At 45.7% G+C, this 18861-nt stretch overlaps 1 protein-coding gene across 5 annotated transcripts in view; it reads left to right on the top strand.

Annotated features, from left to right (window-relative positions):
- LOC140429315 (uncharacterized) overlaps nt 1–18861 on the top strand; it is a 198901-nt gene that overhangs the window by 171472 nt on the left and 8568 nt on the right. For 3 of the 5 annotated variants that reach the window (XM_072516150.1, XM_072516148.1, XM_072516151.1), the window contains 4 exons: nt 3763–3805; nt 4328–4483; nt 5864–6263; nt 13986–14241. In XM_072516150.1, coding sequence (XP_072372251.1) covers nt 3763–3805; nt 4328–4483; nt 5864–6263; nt 13986–14241 — 855 coding nt within the window. The remainder of the gene's footprint in view (nt 1–3762; nt 3806–4327; nt 4484–5863; nt 6264–13985; nt 14242–18861) is intronic. The other 2 variants (XM_072516152.1, XM_072516149.1) reach the window with 1 other exon arrangement.

Raw genomic sequence — 18861 nt, 5'->3', positions numbered from 1 at the left:
ATGTAAACATGCGGGTTGAGGTTTGGGGGTTGGTGGGTAGATGGGATCGTTGTTATTATGGGGACTGACATATCTTGCTGATTATTGTTTATTGTTCATGGATGTAAATGTGGGAGAAAATGTGAAAAAGGAGGAAAATAAAATTTAAAAAAAATATTCACGGCAGTCACTCTTTTTTTCCATAGTCTTTTGCAATTCTGCTCCACAACCACACTACAGCCCTGTTCAGCTTCATTCCTGACCCAACGTAGTGTAGCTCAGACCAGAGGATTAATCCTGGCGAGAAAGTAAATCTGCTTCTTTGGAACTTCTCCTTTGCCCAGCATTATTACTCTGTAATACCCCAGCAATTTTAATTTGAGCAGAAGATGTGTAATTAGCTGCAGAGTTCCTTCTTCCACAATATTACCCTACCCTGGATAATTGGGGCTCATTCTGGGGTCGGTGGGACCTCGACAAACTGGGTGGTCTACACCTGGACCAGAGGGGTACTAATATCCTGGGGGGGAAATTTGCTAATGCTCTTCGGGAGGGTTTAAACTAGTTCAGCAGGGGCTTGGGAACCTGAATTGTAGCTCCAGTATACAGGAGGTTGAGACTAGTGAGGTCATGAGTAAGGTTTCAAAGTTGCAGGAGTGTACCGGCAGGCAGGAAGGTGGTTTAAAGTGTGTCTTCTTCAATGCCAGGAGCATCCGGAATAAGATGGGTGAACTTGCGGCCTGGGTTGGTACCTGGGACTTCGATGTTGTGGCCATTTCGGAGACATGGATAGAGCAAGGACAGGAATGGTTGTTGCAGGTGCCGGGGTTTAGATATTTCAGTAAGCTCAGGGAAGGTGGTAAAAGAGGGGGAGGGGTGGCATTGTTAGTCAAGGACAGTATTACGGTGGCAGAAAGGACGTTTGATGAGGACTCGTCTACTGAGGCAGTATGGGCTGAGGTTAGAAACAAGAAAGGAGAGGTCACCCTGTTCGGGGTTTTCTATAGGCCTTCGAAAAGTTCCAGAGATGTAGAGGAAAGGATTGCAAAGATGATTCTGGATAGGAGCGAAAGCAACAGGGTAGTTGTTATGGGGGACTTTAACTTTCCAAATATTGACTGGAAACGCTATAGTTAGAGTACTTTAGATGGGTCTGTTTTTGTCCAATGTGTGCAGGAGGGTTTCCTGACACAGTATGTAGATAGGCCAACGAGAGGCGAGGCCATATTGGATTTGGTACTGGGTAATGAACCAGGACAGGTGTTAGATTTGGAGGTAGGTGAGCACTTTGGTGATAGTGACCACAATTCGGTTACGTTTACTTTAGTGATGGAAAGGGAGAGGGATATACCACAGGGCAAGAGCTATATCTGGGGGAAAGGCAACTATGATGCGATGAGGCAAGACTTGGGATGCATCGGATGGAGAGGAAAACTGCAGGGGATGGGCACAATGGAAATGTGGAGCTTGTTCAAGGAACAGCTACTGCGTGTCCTTGATAAGTTTGTATCTGTCAGGCAGGGAGCAAGTGGTCGAGCAAGGGAACCGTGGTTTACTTAAGCAGTCGAAACACTTGTCAAGAGCAAGAAGGTGGCTTATGTAAAGATGAGACATGAAGGTTCAGTTAGGGCGCTCGAGAGTTACAAGTTAGCTAGGAAGGACCTAAAGAGAGAGCTAAGAAAAGCCAGGAGGGGACATGAGAAGTCTTTGGCATGTAGGATCAAGGATAACCCTAAAGCTTTCTATAGATATGTCAGGAATAAACAAATGACTAGGGTAAGAGTAGGACCAGTTAAGGACAGTAGTGGGAAGTTGTGCTTGGAGTCCGAGGAGATTGGAGAGGTGCTAAATGAATATTCTTTGTCAGTATTCACACAGGAAAAAGACAATGTTGTCGAGGAGAATACTGAGATTCAGGCTACTAGACTAGAAGTGCTTGAGGTTCATGAGGAGGTGTTAGCAATTCTGGAAAGTGTGAAAATAGATAAGTCCCCTGGGCCAGATGGGATTTATCCTAGGATTCTCTGGGAAGCTAGGGAGGAGATTGCTGAGCCTTTGGCTTTGATCTTTAAGTCATCTTTGTCTACAGGAATAGTGCCAGAAGACTGGAGGATAGCAAATGTTGTCACCTTGTTCAAGAAGGGAAGTAGAGACAACCCCGGTAACTATAGACCAGTGAGCCTTACTTCTGTTGTAGGCAAAATCTTGGAAAGGTTTATAAGAGATAGGATGTATAATCATCTGGAAAGGAATAATTTGATTAGAGATAGTCAACACGGTTTTATGAAGGGTAGGTCGTGCCTCAGAAACCTTATTGAGTTCTTTGAGAAGGTGACCAAACATGTGGATGAGGGTAAAGCAGTTGATGTGGTGTATATGGATTTCCGTAAAGCGTTTGATAAGATTCCCCATGGTAGGCTACTGCAGAAAATACGGAGCCATGGGATTCAGGGTGATTTAGCAGTTTGGATCAGAAATTGGCTAGCTGGAAGAAGACAAAAGGTGGTGGTTGTTGGGAAATGTTCAGACTGGAGTCCAGTTACTAGTGGTGTACCAAAAGGATCTGTTTTGGGGCCACTGCTGTTTGTCATTTTTATAAATGACCTGGAGGGTGTAGAAGGGTGGGTGAGTAAATTTGCAGATGACAGTAAAGTTGGTGGAGTTGTGGACAGTGCGAAAGGATGTTACAAGTTACAGAGGGACATAGATAAGCTGCAGCGCTGGGCTGAGAGGTGGCAAATGGAGTTTAATGCAGAAAAGTGTGAGGTGATTCATTTTGGAAGGAATAACAGGAAGACAGAGTACTGGGCTAATGGTAAGATTCTTGGCAGTGTGGATGAGCAGAGAGATCTCGGTGTCCGTGTACATAGATCCCTGAAAGTTGCCACTCCGGTTGAGAGGGTTGTTAAGAAGGCGTACGGTGTGTTAGCTTTTATTGGTAGAGGGATTGAGTTTCGGGGCTATGAGGTCATGTTGCAGCTGTACAAAACTCTGGTGCGGCCGCATTTGGAGTATTGCGTGCAATTCTGGTCGCCGCATTATAGGAAGGATGTGGAAGCATTGGAAAGGGTGCAGAGGAGATTTACCAGAATGTTGCCTGGTATGGAGGGAAGATCTTATGAGGAAAGGCTGAGGGACTTGAGGCTGGTTTTGTTAGAGAGAAGAAGGTTAAGAGGTGACTTAATTGAGGCATACAAGATGATCAGAGGATTGGATAGGGTGGACAGTGAGAGCCTTTTTCCTCGGATGGTGATGTCTAGCACGAGGGTACAATGCTTTAAATTGAGGGGAGATAGATATAGGACAGATATCAGAGGTAGGTTCTTTACTCAGAGAGTAGTAAGGGCGTGGAATGCCCTGCCTGCAACAGTAGTGGACTCGCCAACACTAAGGGCATTCAAATGGTCATTGGATAGACATATGGACGATAAGGGAATAGTGTAGATGGGCTTTAGAGTGGTTTCACAGGTCGGCGCAACATCGAGGGCCGTAGGGCCTGTACTGCGCTGTAATGTTCTAAGAAGGGGTACTTGAGCACTGGTAAAAGATTTAAAAAATGAATCAAGTATGAAATTCCAGATTATTTAACTGGCAGTATATTTGATCAGCTACCAAGCATGATGAAGGAAAATTATGATTCTTCAGTTCTAATTTGTGATGACAATGATCAAGAAAAAAGTTTATTTTAATAAGTTGTCATATGGTACAAGTTACTTAATGTGAATCTAGTGTCCCAAACAGCTCCTTTCGTACTTTAATTCTTTTATGCTGTCTTTTGCATAGGAATATCCAGCAACTGCAGCAAGTAATACTTTGAGGAATTATGGTAAGTCAATTCTTTTTATGTGAAGTATTATAATGGCAGTATTTGTGTATGCTAGTTACTAATATCCATATTTGCATTTCACCTCACTATTCCTGGAAAATGGAAAGGAGGTGGGATTGTTATGGCTCATTCTGTGTGGTCGAATAATCTTCTCAAAATCTTGTGAAAATGCATGAAGCTATTGAATAGATTTAATTTCTCTTAAAGCTTCAAGAATCTAATTTGTGCACCTGTTAAGATTAATGGAACTGAACTTGAGTGGACACCACCATACTTCATCTGAGTAACATAGTTTTCAAATTTTCACCAAACGTGTTGAAGGTTTCCTTCACTGTAACTTCGAAAAAGAAGCACATTTTTCAGCTGATTTGTTTGTACTCAAAGCAGACATTCTACTGCAATACATTTGCAGGTGTTAATTTCCAAACTGTGCTGACATGCTGTTTAAGTTTGTCTGAACCCATATTTATGCTTAACTAAGTATGACCTATCTTGAAAGTGTTTTTATTCGTTCCTCAAAAGGTGCTGTTCAAATGAATCTTCCATCAGAATCCACAGAAGGCTTCACATCTACTCCCCTGGATAATGTAATGGACCCTGCTCCTGTTGAATCAATAGCTGTAATGTGTTCCGTATCTGCTGAAGAAATGAGAAAGCCTGGTTCACAGATAAGAAGAGGTACATGGCTAATTTTGCAGTGAATTGTTTCATGGTATTTTCACATGGTTAATATTTACAGAAATGGGTTTACATAGATCATAGAACAGTACAGGCCCTTTGGCCCACGATGTTGTGCCGACCATTTATCCTAATCTAAGATCAACCTAACCTACACCCCTTCAATTTACTGTCCATGTTCCTGTCCAAGTGTTTACATATCTTGGGCTGGATTCTCCAAGCGCCGACAGCAAAATCGCGTTCGGCAATCGGCCGGAAAATCCACTTTTACACCAGAATCGGGGCGGCTTCGTTTTTGCGATTCTCAGCCCCCTCAGAAATTCCCTCGGGGAGTACGCCGCACGCCGTTGGGACGGCCTCAGGACATCACCTGAGTCCCTCCCCCAATGCTCCGCCGCCAATGGGCTGAGTCCCTGACGGCGTTTCTCTTGTGTGCTCACACCATTAGGGGACCTCGCGTAGCGGCTGCGGACTGAGTCCAACGCTGCCACAGTCGGGGGGGGGGGGGGGGGGGGGGGGGGGGGGGGGGGGGGGAGAGAGCCATCCCGCTGGCAGGGGGAGGGTCGCATCGGCAGGGCTTGGCCGACTGGTGGGGCATGTATGGGGGTGGCCAGGCGGGTTACGGGGGGCGGATTTTGGCTAGCTGGGTTGTAGAATGCCGCCGTGCCCATGCGTGGCCACGGTTCAGGCCATTCTGCGGCCGTATCGGCAGGTAAAGCCAGGGGCTTTACGCCGCGCGGCTGCTAGCCCCCCACCGGGGAGAGGGCGGATCAGTGCGAGGGCACCGCCGGCTTCTGGTTGTAAGACCAGACGGGTCCTGAGACATAGTGAATCGCAACCCTTGGTTGTTCTATTTAAGCAATAGAATAAATAAAATATGGAGTTAAGAACAGTCTTCGTCCTTGTCTTTCCTCTGCATTATATTTAAACAATTGGAGAATCTCACACTATTCAATCATTTTTCTAATTATTTCTGCTCAACTTAGTCCCCACTCCTCAATTTAAAAACACATCTTGAGATAAGGAAACTTTCTGAGGGTGTGAGGTTCTTGCTAACCACCAGTGTTAATATGATCAATCTGTTTAGAGACAGAACCTGTATGTTACTGTTTTTTTTGGTTGCAGACTTTACTATTCATTTGATAGTTTATACTGCTCATTGTTTGCTGCCCATTTCATTCATGGTTCATTGATTTTTGTTACAATTCAGAGTGCAGTAGTAACTAATTTTATGATAATTTTAATGAAATTTAATATTGTGAAGATGTTATGTAATGTTCTTTTACAGTTTAGGATGTAGAAACCTTCTGTTTTAATCCTTTGTTTAAAAAACAAAATTCTTTCTTTGTTTATTCCAACTTGTGTCTTTTTTCTTTCTAGGTAAACTCACTGTGAAACCTAATATTTCTACAAGGAGAGCTACATGCATTCCTGAGACTAGCCTCCTAGCTAAAAACAAAAACACTCTGAAACTTTCAAGAACTATAAGAAATACACCTTCTCCTTGTGTTTCTAAAAAAACCTTACAACCTGAACTAACGTGCAATTTATCAGTTGATATGAACTCAGCACTACAGGAGCCAGGATCTGTGTCCCATAACCCAGGTCAATTTGATGCACAAGAAGTGAGAGATGCCACTGAATCAGTTCATTCTGCAGAGACTTTGACAGCAGGCACAGAAGCCAGCACAACAGAAGATACAAATACAGGCACGACAGGAGAACAATCTGAAATGAGTACACAAAATACAACTTCCACTTCTGTTCGAAGTCTAACAAGGTAAATTGGAAAAATATGATTTTTATGAGTCTGGTTTAAAGGGCTTTAGGAGGGCATCATGGTGGCGCTGTGGTTAGCATTGCTCCCTCACGACGCCAAGGACCCGGGTTCTCTCCCGGCCCCAGGTCACTGTCCGTGTGGAATTTGCACATTCTCTCCACGTCTGCGTGGGTCTCACCTCCACAACCCAAAAAGATATGCAGGGTAGATGAATTGGTCATGCTAAATTGCCCCTTAATTGGGAAAAAAAGGAATTGGGTACACTAAATTTATATTAAAAAAATAAATAAACAGGAAGAAAAATATAGATCATGAATTACCATATCCTCAGGCTCCCATTATCTTGAACATCTGGACACATTTATACACCTTTCATTCATTTGGGGTTAAAAATTTCCATTTTCACAGTTTTAAAAAAAATAAATGTTTTATTGAGGTATTTCTTTGGCATTTTAACAGCAACAAAATCAACAATCTACATAACAAGGAAAATATAAACAGAGTGCAAATTTCACCTCCCTCTCCCACAGGTCTTGCCATTATTTACCCCCCTAACCTATGCTGACCTAACCCCCCCCCCTTTCTGCTGACAATTAATTCTCTGCTAGGAAGTCGACAAATGGTTGCCACCTCCGGGCGAACCCCAGCAGAGACCCTCTCATGGCGAACTTAATTTTCTCCAGGCAGAGGAAGCCTGCCATGTCTGAAAGCCAGGTCTCCGATTTGAGTCCCTCCATGCCAGCAATATACGCCTCCGGGCTACCAGGGAAGCAAAGGCCAGAACGTCTGCCTCTTTCTCCTCTTGGATTCCCGGGTCCTGCGATACCCCAAAAATCGCCACCTCCGGACTCATTGCCACCCTCATATTTAATACTGTGGACTTGGCGTCAGCAAACCCCTGCCAAAATCCCCTCAGCGTTGGACATACCCAGAACTTGTGGACATGGTTCGCTGGCCCCCCAGCACACTTCGCGCACCTATCCTCCACCCCAAATAATCTGCTCATCCGGGCCACTGTCATGTGAGCCCGGTGAACAACCTTAAATTGGATCAGGCTGAGCCTGGCACATGTTGCGGTAGCATTGACCCATCCTAACGTGTCTGCCCAGAGGCCCTCCTCTATCTCTCCCCCCAGCTCCTCCTCCCACTTTCACTTCAGCTCCTCAGTCTGCGTCTCCTCCGAACCCATAAGCTCTCTATATATGTCCGAGACGCTCCCCTCCCCTATCCGTCCTCTAGACACCACCCTATCCTGAATCCTCCTTAGCGGCAGGAGTGGGAACGTTGGTACCTGTTTCCGCAGAAAGTCCCGTATCTGTAAATATCGGAATTCATTTGCCCCCGCCAATGCAAACTTCTCCTCCAGCGCTCTCATACTCTGGAAGCTTCCTTCCAAGAACAAGTCCCCCATCCCCTCAATCCATGCTCTCCGCCAAATTCGGAACCCCCTGTCCATCCTCCCTGGGGCAAACCGATGGTTATCGCAGATTGGGGACCACACCAATGCCCCCTCTGCTCCCACATGTCTCCTCCACTGCCCCCTGACTCTCAGGGCCGCCACCACCACTGGACTGGTGGAGTACAGCGCCGGTGGGAACGGCACGGGCGCCGTTACCAATGCCCCCAAACTTGTGCCCTTACAAGAAGCCGCCTCCATTGGCACCCACGTCGGCTCACCCCCCACCAGCCACCTCCTCACCATGGCTATATTAGCCGCCCAGTAATAATTGCTGAAATTCGGCAGCGGCAGCCCTCCATCCCCCCGACTCCGCTCGAGCATTGCCCTCTTCACCGGCAGGGGCTTGCCCCCCCCCACACAAAGCCCACAATAGTCTTATTGATCCGCTTAAAAAAGGACCACGGGATGAAGATGGGGAACCTAGGGAGAACCGTCATTTTTACCGACTGCACCCTACCCGCCAGAGACAATGGGAGCGCATCCCATCTCCGGAAATCCTCCTTCATCTGGTCCATCAACCGGGCCAAGTTCAATTTATGTAGCCTGTCCCAATCCCTCGCCACTTGGATACCCAGGTACCTGAAACTGTCCCCTACCACTCTAAACGGCAGTTCCCCTAGTTGCCTCTCCTGACCTCTCGCCTGAACCACAAACAATTCGCTCTTCCCCATATTAAGCTTATACCCCGAAAACCGGCTGAATTCCCCTAAGATTACCATAATTTCCTCCATCCCCTCCATTGGGTCTGAGACATACAACAGTAAGTCATCCGCATACAGCGAGACTCTGTGCTCCACCCTTACCCGGACCAACCCCTTCCAGCCCTTTGAGGCCCTCAGAGCAATTGCCAGCGGCTCTATCGCCAGCGCAAACAGCAGTGGGCAGAGGGGACATCCCTGTCCTGTCCCCCGGTGTAGCCTGAAATAGTCTGAAGTCGTCCAGTTTGTCCGTACATTAGCAACCGGAGCCCGGTACAGCAACCTAACCCAGTCAACAAAAGCCCCTTCCAAACCCGACTGCTCCAGCACCTCCCATAAGTAATCCCACTCGACCCGGTCGAAGGCTTTTTCCGCGTCCATCGCAACCACCACTTCAACTTCCCTACATTCCGGGGGCATCATGATCACGTTTAGCAGCCTTCTCACATTGGCCACCAGCTGTCTACCCTTAACGAACCCTGTCTGGTCTTCTCCTATAACGTCCGGTACACAGTCCTCAATCCTAGAGGACAGAATTTTGGCCAGAAGTTTGGCATCTACATTCAGCAAGAAAATCGGCCTATAAGAACCACACAGCTCCGGGGCCTTGTCCCTTTTTAGAATGAGCGAGATCATGGCCTGTGATATTGCCTGGGGCAGAACCCCTCTTTCCTTGGCCTCGTTAAAGACCTTCATCAGCACCGGCCCCAGTATTCCGGAGAACTTTTTATGGAACTCGACTGGGTACCCATCCGGTCCCGGGACCTTACCCGACTGCATGGCCTTCAAACCCGCCACTATCTCCTCCAGCCCAATCGGGGCCCCATCCACCTTCGGGAAAGTCAGCCCATCCAAAAAGTGCCTCATCCCCTCCGGCCCTGCAGGGAGTTCCGACCTGTACAATCTGCTATAAAAGTCCCGAAAGGTCTTGCTCGCCCTGCCGAGTCCCCAACTAAGTTCCCATCCCCGTTAACAGCTTTCCCTATTTCCCCAGCTGCCTCCCTCTTTCTGAGCTGCTGTGCAAGCATCCTGCTGGCCTTCTTCCCGTGCTCATAAATCGCCCCCTTGACCTTTCTGAGCTGTTCCACTGCCCTCCCGGTGGTTAACAAACCAAATTGCGCATGCAGCCTCCAGCGTTCCCTTAAAAGCCCTACCTCTGGAGCCTCCGCATACCTCTTATCAACTTGTAGAATCTCTTTTACCAGTTGGTCCGTTTCTGCCCTATCCGTCCTGTCCCTGTGAGCCCGGATAGAGATCAGCTCTCCTCTCGCCACTGCCTTCAGCGCTTCCCAGACCACCGCTGCTTGAGACCTCCCCCGTATCGTTTACCTGCAGGTAGTTCAGCATGCATTTCCTCAGCCTCTCGCACACCGCTTCGTCTGCCAATAGCCCTACATCCAACCTCCATTGCGGGCGCTGCTTGCTGTCCATACTGACCTGCAGGTCCACCCAGTGCGGAGCATGGTCCGAGATCGTAATTGCCGAATACCCCGTGTCCACCACCCCCGCCAACAAGGCCCTACGCATAACAAAGAAATCTATCCAGGAGTACACCTTGTGTACGTGGGAGAAAAAAGAAAATTCCTTGGCCCTCGGTTGCCTAAATCTCCATGGATCCACCCCCTCCATCTGCTCCATGAATCCTTTCAGCACCTTTGCCATTGCTGGTACCTTGCCCGTTCTCGAGCATGACCGGTCTAGGCCTGGATCAATAACCGCGTTGAAATCCCCACCCATAATCAGCCTGTGCGAATCCAGGAGTGGAATCTTCCCCAGCACCCTCTTTATAAAATCCCCATCGTCTCAATTTGGCACGTATACGTTGACCTGCACTACCTTCATACCCTGCAGCTTGCCACTAACCATGTTATATCGACCTCCCACATCCAAGACTATCCTCCCCACCTCAAATGCCACCCGCTTGTTAATCAGAATCGCAGCCCCTCTTGTCTTTGAATCCAGCCCCGAGTGGAAAACCTGACTAACCCAACCTTTCCTCAACCTGACCTGATCCACTACTTTAAGATGTGTCTCCTGCAGCATCACCACGTCCACCTTCAGTCTCCTCAGGTGCGCAAACACACCGCACCTCCTCCGGTCCGCCCAGTGGCAGCCCCCACCCCCAACCTCCTCCGTGACCTTCCATCGAAGTCCCTCCCACGTCAGCAGAACCCCGTCCTCCCACAACACTACTCTAAATCCCAACCCATCTAATAAACTAAGCATATACACACCCCCCACTGTGCTTCCTAGCTTGGTGACCCCTGCCTCCGCCGCCAAGAAGTCTCCCACCTATTTTTCCATTTTCACAGCTGTTCAGAAAAAAAGTAGAAGTTAGTTTAAAAGCAGTATTACTGATTTTTTTCATTAAAGTTATCAAAGACATTGATTTTTTTCACGCTTTATTTCCTAAAATTGACGTTATCCCTCTCTTTTGTTTAAACCATGAGGTCCATATTTGCTAAGTGTTTGATTCTGCATGACAGAGTAGAAAAGCATGTCTCATTCCCAGCATTGCCATCCCATATCTTGAACACAAAAAAATCCAAAGTACTGCCAATCATGGAATCCGAGGCCCATTGAGTCTTCACCGACCATCTGAGATAGCACCCCCCCTCGGCCCACTTCCCCACCCTATCCCCCTATAACCCCACCTAACCGTTGAACACTTACATATTGTCGCCATAGTCTCAGATGACTCTTTGAGGGGGCGAGCTGACTGGTGGTGATTTAACTTGAGGACCACCTTAGATGAGGAGCAAGGTTGAGAAGGCAGGGTCTCATGAATAACCTCAGCCGGTATGGGAATTGAACTCTCTCTGGTGGCCTCACTCTGCATCACGAACCAGCTGTCCAGCCAACTGAGCTAAATCAACTCCCCTTTGGACACGGGCAATTTATCATGACCAATTTACCTAACCCGCATGTCTTTGAACTATGGGAGGAACCGGAGCACGTGGAAGAAACCCACGCAGACACTGGGAGAACGTGCAAACTCCATACAGACAGAACCCAAGGTTTGAATTGAACCCGGGTCCCTGGCCCTGTGGGGCAGCAGTGCTAACCACTGTGACATCGTTGAGGTGAATGAACCCACTGCTAAATGTTAAGTATTTAAATTTGTATTAATAAAGACTGTCTGTTAATTGGGTTCTTCCATAATATATTGTTTTAATTCCGCTCCTCATACTTTTCACCCAGCAGGTTTCTCCGTTAGTATGATCAGCTAATAATAATAATAATTATTGCTATTATTGCTTAATAAAAATTCCCAAAAGCTTAATGATAATTCTTTGTATGTGTTCCGGGATAATGATCGTAAGACTCCTTAAATTTTTGCGAAGTTGTTGTTGAAGACCAGCATAGCTACATTTTGATTATCTGAACCGTGGACTATTTCTTTAACCTTTTAAGAGTTTGTGTTGGCTGTTTATTTGTGTAGGTGTTTTCATTTTTTTTTTACTAAAAAGGAACAAGAAAGTTCTGTCTAACATACAAATTTTTAACTTGTGTCTCCTTCCATACTGAACAAATTGCCTAAATGTCCTTATTTATAAGACTAAGAAGACGTCGATTTTCTTAGCAAGCATAAGTTTATCTGGAATCATCGTTATTGCTTTTGCATGTGCCTTTTCAAGGGCAGTATTTTATTTCCTATAATTCAGGATCAAACCTGAACTCACTGGTTTAACCAATTGCTGTACAACAACAATGCTTTTGGTTTGTAGTCAAACCCTCTGCTAAAGAAATTACATGACTCCATTGACATTTTTATTGCAACCAAACAATCAGTGTTCAGACTGTTACATTGTTGCTCCAGCTAGAACTGTTTCCTTTTGATGGAAAGCCACAAAATTAAATACAACCTTGGATAGATACATGTTCTATGTTCAGTGACGGGTGGCACGACGGCACAGTGGTTAGCACTGCTGCCTCACAGCTCCAGGGACCCAGGCTCAATTCCGGCCTCGGGTGACTGTCTGTATGGAGTTTGCACTTTCTCTCCGTGTCTGCATGGGTTTCCTCCGGGCATCCTGGTTTCCTCCCACAGTCCAAATATGTACAAGTTAGGTGGATTGGCCATGCTAAATTGCCTCTTGGTGTCCAAAAGGTTAGGTTAGGGGCTACGGGAATAGGGTGGAGGCGTGGGCTCAAGTAGGGTGCTCTTTCCAAGGGCCGGTGCAGACTCGATAGGCCTCCTTCTGTACTGTAAATTGTATGAATCTACTGGGCAGCACGGTGGCACAGTGGTTAGCATTGCTGCCTATGGCGCTGAGGACCCGGATTCGAATCCCGGACCTGGGTCATTGTCCGTGTGGAGTTTGCACATTCTCCCCGTGTCTGCGTGGGATTCACCCCCACAACCGAAAGATGTGCAAGTTAGGTGGATTGGCCACACTAAATTGTCCCTTAATTGGAAAAAATAATTGGGTACTCTAAATTTATAAAAGAAAATTTAAAAATTCTATGAATCTATGACCAATTCAAAGAAGCAGTTGTTTTCTGATTGATTACAGGATTTAACTAAGAGGAATTTGCCTGTAATTGAACTTAGGGTGTGTATGTCTACAATAATTAGGGCTTTATGGATTTAAAAGACCACAACTTGAAACATGGCAGCAGCGTGAAAAGTTTTGTCTTGTATAGTATAAGGCCTGGACTATTATCAACAGTATATAATTTGGCTTAATGTGGACAACCCCACAAGAGCCCTACTGGAGATTATTTAAAATTGGAACTGATTCTGAGATACCCCACTCGATTACCCTTCTGATTCTCCATTTGTAACCTGTTTCAGCTTTAAAAATTCCTATTTTATGGATACACTTTCCTGTTCTAAAGCCAATTTCTTTTTAGTCAAACAATGATCTCGGATTCACCATTTAGACTAAATATTACAAACTGTGTTTGTCTTTATTGTATATTGGCCTAAACTACTCGGCACATTGGTCGAAAAAGTTTGATCTACAGGCTAAATTGCTTTTGTGCTTCACATTTTTGTGAAAGATTATGAATGGCACAAAGGAAAGTCATGGTCTAGGGATATTGTAATTGGCATGAAGATGAGTAATGGGAAATGAAAAAATTATTTCAGTTTAATGTTTAAAGGCCTTGAACTCTAGTCCGTGGTAGACCTTGATCCACAGACTTGATTTGTTTATATTAATAAAGGTCTTTTTCTGAATAATTTTTAAGGAACCCCATTGATCATGCAATCCTTTAATACCATCTTTTATTTGGAGACATAAATCTATTCCACGTTATGTAAATTACTGAATTACATCAGCAATTTTTTAACTGTATTAAAATTGAATTGTCAGTAACGTTATAAGTTTGACTCCACTTTCAACTGCTGAAATGTTTCATTTAAAAAAGGTTAAGTGCAAAATTTTATTTAAATCTAGGCATTTTATTTTATAGCAATATTTTTAATTAGCATAGATCTTTAATTAGCATAGATCTTTAATTAGCATCTGAATGCACAATTTTTATCTTCTGTCCTCCCACAATGCAATGAAAGAAATTTAGCCATTCATCTGTGATAATGAACCTCCTGATTTTCAGCAGGCCAGGGCGTAAACCGCGAGGATTTCTATCCTTTATATCTAAGAAATCCTCTGAGAATGAAAGTGAAACAAAACCTCAAAGGACAAAACTTCTGAAGCCCCGTATGAATGTCCCACGGTTTGCTGGAAAAAGGACAATCTCATCTGGGGAAGATGCTGAAGAAACAAAAACAAGCAGCTCTCCTCCTGCAAAAAGGAAATCATGTGAAGAGGCAGGCAAGAGCCAGCCCTTTAACAGACGTTCCCCAACTGAAGTAAGTCAGAATTCTATTTTTAACTTTCTCCCCCTTCCGTGCTCTTCAGATAAGTAGGGAGGGTGGGGAGGGCTAGTCTGCTCGAGGGAGAGTCGGTTCAGTGTGTGATTGTGGTGTCAGTTCTGTAGTTACTGAGGGGTTGGGCTCAGATTTTTCTGAGTATCTTCAGGTAAGTCTCACAGAAATGTCTAAAGCCCCCGACTCTAGGTCAGAGTCAGAGATATTTGTGGAGAGTCCCCTGGAGTAATGGGCATCCACAGAGGTCAGCACGTTGGGACTTTTGCAGGATCTTGTCATGCATCTTTGTTCATGCATCTGGCCTCTGATGACCTAAGACCAGAAGATCCGGGGCATTATTTCAGATTATTGATCGTTCATTGGAACTGTAAAAATTAGCGATGTTATGGGCTTTAGGTGCAGAGACAGGAAATGAGGGAGGGAAGAAAAAGAACAAAATGGAAGACATGTAAAAGGGTGTATGTCAGGAGAGATTAAATGACCAAAGAGCGAATGGTACAAGACAAAAGAGGGTGGTAATGGGACAAATAATAAAAATGTACCTAGTGGAGGTGTAAATGGGGAAACATATAAGCCTAAAGTTTCCAGGATCTGGATCGTTGGTGATTGGATGCAAGTTGAGAGATGCCTGTCAGGACCTCTCTGAACTCCTGATGCACAGACGTGAGTGGAAATTTCCCTGGAAGTTTAAACTTCTGATGGACTGATTTCAACTTCCTGGGAACCTCTACAAACCTCTCCGAATCTGAACTCGGTGTCCGAGACTTTGATCAGAAAAACAGCACTTAGCTGGATACTTACCCAGGATATTATGCTGGGAAATATCTGGTCCAATTCGGATGATGAGCCAGTGTAACTCAATAACTCGACTGGACACCAGGACTGACCCCCACTCCCCCATTTCTTCCCCACGACCACCCAACTACCACTCCGACCACCTGATTAACCCCCGCCATCCCCCATCCAACCTGACTACCCATTGGACCTGACATGACTACCACCTGACCTGACTACTCACCCAGCCACTTAGCCATTCACTAACTCACTCACTTGGACCTTTAAAAAACCTTGCTTGATTATGGCAGATACTATTGTAAAAAGGGGATGTGTTGTGTCTTCATCCATCTTTTCCTGTGCCTGACTGTCTTCTCTGTGAATATGCATTCCTCTGATTCTGCAGCGCTTCAGCTGGGATCAAATGTCTGCTGAAAAATTGCAAAAAGATCAGAGCGTGCAGCATCAACTCTGATGGGAAGATCTGAGCCAATATTGTTTTAGGTGCTTTGCACTGCATGTTAAATTAACCCCTTCAAACCACTTTCTACCCATGCAATCAACAAGAAATTATTGGTTAATCACCACTTAATTATGTAACATATTCATTCATGGGTTGTGGGTTTTGCTAGCTAGACCAGCATTTATTGCCCATCCTTAATTACCCTTGACTAGGGATGGTGAGCCTTGAACCACTGCCGTCCACGTGCTGTTCGGAAGGGAGGTCTAGGATTTGGACTGAGCGACAGTGAGGGAATAGCAATGTAGTTCCAAGTCAGGATGGTGTGTGGCTTTGAGGGGAATTGGCAGATGGTGCAATTTTCCATGCATCTGCAGCCCTTGCCTGTCTAGGTTGTAGAGGCCATGGGTTTGGAAGGTGCTGTTGAAGGAACCTTGGTGAGTTGCTGTGGTGCATCTGGCAGGTGGTACATACTGTTGCTGCTGTGCACGGAGGTAAAGAACATTAATGTTGAAGGCGGTGGATGGGGTGCCAATCAAGCGGGGGCTGCTTTATCCTGGATGATGTCAAGCTTCTTGAGCATTATTGGAGCTGCACTCATCTAGACAAGCGTGAATTCCCCTCCAAACACACATCATCTTGACTGGGAACTACATTGCCATTCCCTCACGGTCGCGAGGTCAAAGTCCTAGACTTCCCTTCCTAACAGCAGCATGGGTGAACCTACCACTCACACTTCTGACTTATGCTTTGGTGATGGTAAACAGACTTCAGGGTGTCTGTAGGTGAGTCATTCTCCTCGGAATTCCCAGCCTCTGATCTGCTCTCGCTGCAGAATTTACATGGCAGGTCCAGTTTGTTTTTGGTCAATGGTAATCCCCAGGATGTTGATAATAGAGAGTTCAGCAATGATATTGACATTGAATGTCAAGGAGAAATGGTTGGATTCTATTGTTGAAGATTGTCATTGCCAGGCACATTTCTGGAGAAAATGTCAAAGCCTGAACACTGTTCAGGTCTTGGTAAATGCTGCCATGGATTGCTTCAGGATTTGAGGAGTTATAAATGATACTGAATGTTGTGCAATCATTAATAAATATCCCCACTTTTTTTTCCAATTAATTTATTTATAAAATTTAGTGCACCCAATTAATTTTCTCCAATTAGGGGGCAATTTAGCATGGCCAATCTACCTGCCCTGCACATCTTTGGGTTGTGGGGGTGAGACCCATGCAAACACGGGGAGAATGTGCAAACTCCACACGGACAGTGACCCAGAGTAGGGAAATATCCCCACTTATGACCTTGTAATGGAGGAAGATCATTAATGAAGCAACTGAAGATGGTTGGGCCTAGGACATTACCCTGAGGAACTCCTGCAGCGATGTCCTGGAATTGAGATGATTGACCTCAAAAAAAAAAAAAAAAATCACAATCATCATCCTTTGTAAGAAGCCTTACAACACCAGGTTAAAGTCCAACAGGTTTATTTGGAGTCACTAGCTTTCGGAGCGCAGCACCTCCACATCATCATCCTTTGTGCTAGGTATGAATCCAACCAGTGGAGAGTTTTCCCTCCTGATTCCCATTGACTCCAGTTTTGCTAGGGCTCCTTGATGCCATACATGGTCAAATGCTGCATTGATGTTGAGGGTAGTAAATCTCTCCCCATATCTCTTAGTTCAGCTCTTTTGTCCTTGTTTGAACCAAGGTTGGAATGAGGTGAGGAGGTCTGCAACTGGATCCTCGATTTTCTGACCAACAGACCACAATCAGTAAGAATGAACAACAACACCTCCTCCACAATAGTCCTCAACACCGGCGCCCCGCAAGGCTGCGTACTTAGCCCCCTACTCTACTCCCTGTACACACACGACTGCGTGGCAAAACTTGGTTCCTACTCCATCTACAAGTTTGCTGATGATACGACCATAGTGGGCCGGATCTCGAATAACGACGAGTCCTAATACAGGAGGGAGATAGAGAACCTAGTGGAGTGGTGTAGCGACAACAATCTCTCCCTCAATGCCAGCAAAACTAAAGAGCTGGTAATTGACTTCAGGAAGCAAAGTGCTGTACACACCCCTGTCAGCATCAATGGGGCCGAGGTGGAGATGGTTAGCAGTTTCAAATTCCTAGGGGTGCACATCTCCAAAAATCTGTTCTGGTCCACCCACGTCGACGCTACCACCAAGAAAGCACAACAGCGCCTATACTTCCTCAGGAAACTAAGGAAATTCAGCATGTCCACATTGACTCTTACCAACTTTTACAGATGCACCATAGAAAGCATCCTATCGGGCTGCATCACAACCTGGTATGGCAACTGCTCGGCCCAGGACCGCAAGAAACTTCAGAGAGTCGTGAATACCGCCCAGTCCATCATACAAACCTGCCTCCCATCCATTGACTCCATCTACACCTCCCGCTGCCTGGGGAAAGCGAGCAGCATAATCAAAGATCCCTCCCAGCCGGCTTACTCACTCTTCTAACTTCTTCCATCGGGCAGGAGATACAGAAGTCTGAGAACACACACGAACAGACTCAAAAACAGCTTCTTCCCCACTGTCACCAGACTCCTAAATGACCCTCTTATGGACTGACCTCATTAACACTACACCCTGTATGCTTCATCCGATGCCAGTGCTTATGTAGTTACATTGTATATGTTGTGTTGCCCTATTATGTATTTTCTTTTATTCCCTTTTCTTCTCATGCACTTAATGATCTGTTGAGCTGCTCGCAGAAAAATACTTTTCACTGTACCTCGGTACACGTGACAATAAACAAATCCAATCCAATCCAAGTGCCTGACTGAACCTGAACTGAGCTTTAGTAAGCAGGTTATTCCTGAGTAAGTGTCACTTGATAGCACTGTCCACAACTTCCATCACTTTGCTGATGCTCGAGATTAGATTGATGGGACAGTACTTGGCCGGGCTGAATTTGTCCAGCTTTTTGTAGACAGGACATACCTGGGTAAATTTCCACATTGCCAGATAGATGCCAGTGTTGTAGCTGTACTGGAACAGTATGGCTAAGGAGTTCTGGAGCACAAGTCTTCAGCTGCAATGTTGTGAGGACCTAGAGCCATTGTAGTATCCAGTGCTTTCAGCTGTGTTGTGATATCATACAGGGTGAATTGAATTAGCTGAAGACTGATACCTGTGATGCTGGGGACCTCCGGAGGAGGCCGAGATGGATCATCCACCTGGCACTTCTGGTTGATGATTCAGCCTTGTCTTTTGCACTGTTGGGCTCTGCTCCCCTTTCATTTGAGGATGGGTACATTTGTGGAACGTCCTCCTCCTGCTAGTTGTTTGATTGTTCACTAATATTAATGACTGGATGTGGCAAGACTGCAAAGT

Source organism: Scyliorhinus torazame, chromosome 9 (assembly GCF_047496885.1).
Source record: "Scyliorhinus torazame isolate Kashiwa2021f chromosome 9, sScyTor2.1, whole genome shotgun sequence".
Classification (NCBI taxonomy): domain Eukaryota; kingdom Metazoa; phylum Chordata; class Chondrichthyes; order Carcharhiniformes; family Scyliorhinidae; genus Scyliorhinus; species Scyliorhinus torazame.
Note: the sequence above shows the minus strand (reverse complement) of the source record. Positions and strands in the feature narration are given on the sequence as shown.